The following is a 5,683-nucleotide window of genomic DNA, read 5'->3' on the forward strand; positions in this document are numbered from 1 at the left end:
AACAATGATTAATCTGAATAACATTAGCAGAAACAAAAAGACTTCTATATAAATTAGCTTACCTTCACTTTTTCAAAAACCGCTTCCACAATAGCAGAGCGCTTATCCCGTTGAAACTTATCAAAAACTTCTTTCACGATCGTACTTCTTTCTCTTTCTGCATGCCTTTGAACCTCCATCGTTACCCTCTAGTATAGAGACACACAAAAAAAATTCAGATATAAAAGAATGCTGAAGTTCAGCAAATACATAACACAACTTCAGCTATTATGATGCTGAAGTTCATCACAAACAGCAAAACTTCAGCTCAAAACAGACTGTAGTTTTACAAAAACACAACCAAAAAACTTCAGCTCAAAACTTACAGAACATATTGTGTCGAGTAATTCATTCTCATCAAACTCCGATGTAGAACGGTTAGAACGACTCTAGTTACGAGATGATTGGCCAATAACAGGAGTTCGATTCGCTTCTTTTGATCGACTCCGACTACGCGGTGATTCCCCAATAAGTGAAGTTCGATTCGCTTCTTTTGATCGACTCAGACCACGTGGTGATTCACCAGTTGAAGGAACCGCATTAAGTACCTTTGAACGATTCCAGCTGCATGGTAATTGTCCAATTAAAGGCATTGAATTCAATTCCTCTTCTGTAGGAATCATATCCAATACCCTAAAGGTGCAATATCTCTGTTTAATATAAAAAAGTATATTATGAGGGGAAAAAAACTAATACGTCAACATATTAACACAGACAAAAATAAAAAATAAAAATAACTTACATCATGACTACTGAACATATCAAAAAGCTCGTTATACTTAGGCTCTCCCACACATACATAACGTAACATCCTGGGAACCTGAGGGGTATCAAGGTACTCATCCTCTCTTATGTACCTCTCCCGAATATCTGGGAAGCGCTCATAGAACCAAGCACATAATGGATATGGAAATCCACCAAGTTTATACTTAGTTGAATGAAATTTGTTCTGCTTGTCCAATGCATGTTTCAGCGAGTAAATGAGCTTCTCATAACACACATTACCCCAAGGATATTCAGCACAAACCTTATCATCTTCAACAATAACTGCATACTCCTCCAGCACAGATGATTCAGTCTTTTTCCCAACCAAAATAGACTCTACAACAAGAATTTCCATAAGCTTCACAGCATTATCATCACTCTCGTATACATGACTGTGATTCACAGCATTCTTTGGAATTTCATTCCGAGTCATAAAATCTTGAATATCCTTCAAGGTCACACCCTTGGACTTACCAAAATAGCGCTTCAGAATATTGCTCTCTCGATTAATTGGTTTTTCAACATTATGTGTTATGATCCGCAAACCGCACATAATGTGAAAGTCTTCAAGGGTGAAGGAAACATCATGGCCAAAAATCTTGAAACTAATGCAGTCTCGATCATTGGTGAATATTTGAGAAAGACACAAACAATGAACCAACTTCATGCTGCATTTGAAATTCTCCAACCAAAATATATCGAAATGTACCATTATTAAGCTTATCCCGTTGTGTAGGAGTCAAGAAACTTGCTGTCACGACCCCAAACCGGACCCGGTCGTGATGACGCCTCTCGTGAAGACAAGGACAGCCGACACAATTCCCCAATTCAACCATTTTCCATTAAAAGTTGTTTTTATACCATTTATAAACCGTTAATCTCATACTGAACATTTAAAAGAAAAATGCGGAATAATTACACAAGCCCGACATCGTAGTCATGAGCATCTACCAAGGTTTGAATACAACAAAAACAGTAAAATGTACTAAGTACAGAAATGAAAATCAGAGGAAGGAAGCGGTGCTACGAACGTCGTGCAGCCACCTTGCTAACTCTGATGACTCCGCCTTTGAGCAACCAACACCCGCTATCGAGTTTCGAAATACCTGAATCTGCACACGAGGTGCAGGGAGTAATGTGAGTACTCCAACCCAGTAAGTAATAAGAGCAAATAAAGACTGTGCAGTAGGAAACAATGAATCCACATTTATGTTAAACTCAATAAGCACACAGGCTGCTAAATCAGAATACGAGTCAATCGCCTCTTTTAAAATCCAACTTTTGGTAAAAATCATTTAAAATGCCTTCCGACAGATTCAGTAGGGGTTCAATACCATTTTTAATAAAAGAGCTGAAAACCATAATCGGCCCCTCGGGCAAAACATAGTTCATAAACAGCCCCTCGGGCAAAACAGGAATCATAAACACCTCCTAACAAGAAAATCTCAGTGGAAATAACAAAAGCCAAATCAGTGATTAAGTTCTGAACATCTCATAAACCCCAGCTTAAATGAAGGTTGTACAAAAACTTTTATCTAACATTTTCGACAGAGGCTCAGTATAAAGATGAGTGAAAACAATCATTAAATCAACATTTTCGATAGAAACTCACTCTAAAGAGAAGTGAAAATCAATAAGTTCATAATCAGGCCCCTCAGGCAAACATCACTCATGTGCATGTATATATCCATCGCCCCTCGGGCTAGCCTCTCAGTCACTCGTGACTCAACTCCTACCATTCAGCGCTCATACTCAGCACTCACGCTCAATAGGTACCGCTCATACTCAGCACTCACGCTCAATAGGTACCATATAGTAACCGCTGGGCGTGCAGCCCGATCCATATATATAGTCGACTGCGCTCACTGGGGGTGTGCAGACTCCGGAGGGGCTCCTACAGCCCAAGCGCTATATCGCTGCGGCGCGCAGCCCGATCCATATATATATATATATATATATATATATATAGCTGCGGCGTGCAGCCCGATCCATANATATATAATCCTCACAACCAGGCCCTCGGCCTCTCTCAGTCATTAACCTCACAATCAGACTCTCAGTCTATCTCAGTCATCAACCTCACAATCAGACCCTCGGTCTATCTCAGTCATCAACTCACGATCACTCGGACCATCAGTAAAACAGGGAACCCAGCCCAAACAATTTTCACATTTTTAAGAAATATAGTGATAAAACCAGATTTAAACAACAACCAGGTAAAAACATGACTGAGGATATGCTTTCAAAACAAATAGAGTGAGGAAAAATAGTAAAAATGCCCTTAAGGGTCTCAACAGGTCGGCACAAGGCCCCAAACATGGCATACAACCCAAAATATAATATCAATCTCTAGAACATGGAATATCATAAGGTTTCAAATCAAATACGCGACTTAATACGGGACGGACCAAGTCACAATCCCCAATGGTGCACAACTCCACGCTCATCATCTAGCGTGTGCGTCACCTCAAAATAACACAACGATGTGTAATCCGGGGTTTCAAACCCTCAGGACAGTATTTACAATCATTACTTACCTCGATCCGGACCAAACTCTAGCCCGCGATGCCTCGTCCGCACGAATCGACCTCCGGATGCTCCAAATCTAGCCACAATCAGTACGTAATCATTAAAATATGCTAAGGGAGCGAAGCCCACTCGAAAATATCCAATTTAACATCAAAATCCCGAAATTGCTCACACCCGGCCCCCGGGCCCACGTCTCGGAATCTGAGAAAAGTTACATAAATAGAAACCTCGTCCTCACACGAGTCTATACATACCAAGAGCATCAAAATCGGACCTCAATTGCCCCTTCAAATTCCCAATCAAAAGTCTAAATTTCCAAGCCCTAGTTCTTCACCTTTTGGCTTAATTTTCATGATTTACTAGGTGGAATTCACATAATAATCGAGTTTTAGGTCCAAGAATCTTACCTCAAAGTGATTCCCCTTGAATCCTCCCTTCCAAATCGTCCAAGAGCTCCCAAGCCGAAGTCAAAAATGGTGAAATAACCCAAAATCGCGAAATGAAATAACATATATGGTCTGCCCAGGCCTTTCCGCACCTGCGGTGCCTCTATCCGCTTCTGCGGTACCGCTTATGCGGTCTACATTCCGCTTCTGCGGAAGTCACTTAAATTCCAGCCCTTCGCATCTGCGGTTGTCCTTCCGCATCTGCGGCTCCGCAGATGCGACCCCACACCGTATTTGCGGCTCCAAACGATGCTTCCAAAACCGCTTCTGCGGTTCTTCTTACGCATATGCGACACCGCACCTGCGGTCCCAAAACCGCAGGTGCGAAAACACCAGAAGCAGCAAATCTGAAGCTGCAATAACCTTCCACCCTCTTCGTTAACCACCCGAAATCACCCCGAGGCCCCCCGGACCTCAACCAAAAGCACCAACACATCCTAATACCTTATTCAAACTTGTTCCAATCATCAAAACACCTCAAACAACATCAAATCACCCAAAACACCTCGGATTCAAGCCTAAGTTTCTAAAAATCTTCCGAAATACGCTTTTGATCAAAAACCCAACCAAATCACGTCCGAATAACCTGAAATTTTGCACACACATCCCAAATGCCACAACGGAACTACTGCAACTTCCGGAATTCCATTTCGACCTCTATATTAAAATCTCGCCTACCCACCGGATCTCGCCAAAATCTCAATTTCGCCAATTCAAGCCTAAACCTTCCACGGACTTCCAAAATGCATTACGATCACGCTTCTAAGTCCCAACTCACCTAACGGAGCTAACCAAATCATAAAAATTCCGATCCGAGACCATATACAAGCAAGTCAAAACTTGGTCAAACCTTTCAAATTTCAAGCTTCAAACTGAGAACTGTTCTTCCAAATTTCATTCCGATTACCCTGAAAACCAAAACCAACGATTTACATGAGTCATAATACATCATACGGGGCAAGTCATGCCCGGGAACTGACGAACAAAAATGCAAAAGCTTTAAACGACCGGTCGGGTCGTTACATCCTCCCCCACTTAAACATACGTTCGTCCTCAAACGTGCTCATAGTTGTTCCAAAAGTCACTCAATCGCTGAATAACCTGACCATGCACATACCCGGGGGTGATCCCACGTCACCCTATCTCATATAGGTCCGATAACACATAGAAACTGAAATTTCACAATCCAATCTAGTCCATAAACCATAAAGCCACATTTCCACTTCTGAAATCATCAATACGATCAGAATCTCACATTTATACTGTGAATAAGTCCGAACAAGCTGTAACAAACCATATCTGCCACCTCAGGTGCAATTACATGATATACCACTTAACTCAAACACTCGTAGCGATAATTCCTAATCACAGCAGCTGCACAGAACAACCGAATAGCGGTAGAAAACCTCTTATCAACTAAAGTCTCATCCTAACGCTTTCATATACCGCCAATGATAAATAAAACACACAGTAAGCCATAACCATTTCTCAGATCAACCAATCATGGAGCTCCCTCTCTGTCGGCAAGGACCATAGCAAATTTCTGAGCCGAACATCGATATTATCCTTTCAACATACTGAAACCGAATCTGTTTGTATTCATTCTAGATCCCAACGATCTCATCTAATCCAACACAACTACTCTGGTGATATGACACATCAATACGATCTAAAGCCGCAACTCGCGCAACCCGTGCATCAATAAGCAACAACACGAACATACTCAAATCGTGAAAGTGGTTCAAATGAAAGAGCTGTACCGCAAGCTCACCAGTACCACCACAACACAAGGTTGAGAACCCGTCTCACATCATAGGAACAGAACACACGAATCTAACCCGCAAGGTCATACCTCCACATAACTTCGCTGCAATGCGCGACCCTACCCAAACACTGCTCCACAT

The 5,683-nt window shown here is 41.8% G+C and overlaps 1 protein-coding gene across 1 annotated transcript; it reads right to left on the reverse strand.

Moving 5' to 3' along the window:
- Window positions 1-428: 428 nt before the first annotated feature.
- LOC109216320 lies at window positions 429-1,516 on the reverse strand. The gene is made up of 2 exons (XM_019380461.1): window positions 782-1,516; window positions 429-689 (listed from the first exon to the last, which is right to left on the reverse strand). Exons 1-2 carry the CDS (start codon window positions 1,514-1,516, stop codon window positions 429-431), a joined length of 996 nt encoding a protein of 331 aa, XP_019236006.1.
- Between the last annotated feature and the right edge of the window lie 4,167 nt (window positions 1,517-5,683).

Source organism: Nicotiana attenuata, unplaced genomic scaffold (assembly GCF_001879085.1).
Source record: "Nicotiana attenuata strain UT unplaced genomic scaffold, NIATTr2, whole genome shotgun sequence".
Classification (NCBI taxonomy): Eukaryota; Viridiplantae; Streptophyta; class Magnoliopsida; order Solanales; family Solanaceae; genus Nicotiana; species Nicotiana attenuata.

What these genes read in the sequence shown, in the direction of transcription:
- LOC109216320 (XM_019380461.1), bottom strand. Translation starts at nt 1,516, where the DNA reads ATGGTACATTTCGATATATTTTGGTTGGAGAATTTCAAATGCAGCATG. An exon ending in ATATGTTCAGTAGTCATGAT is followed by an intron (nt 690 to 781) that starts GTAAGTTATTTT and finishes TATATTAAACAG; the next exon opens with AGATATTGCACCTTTAGGGT.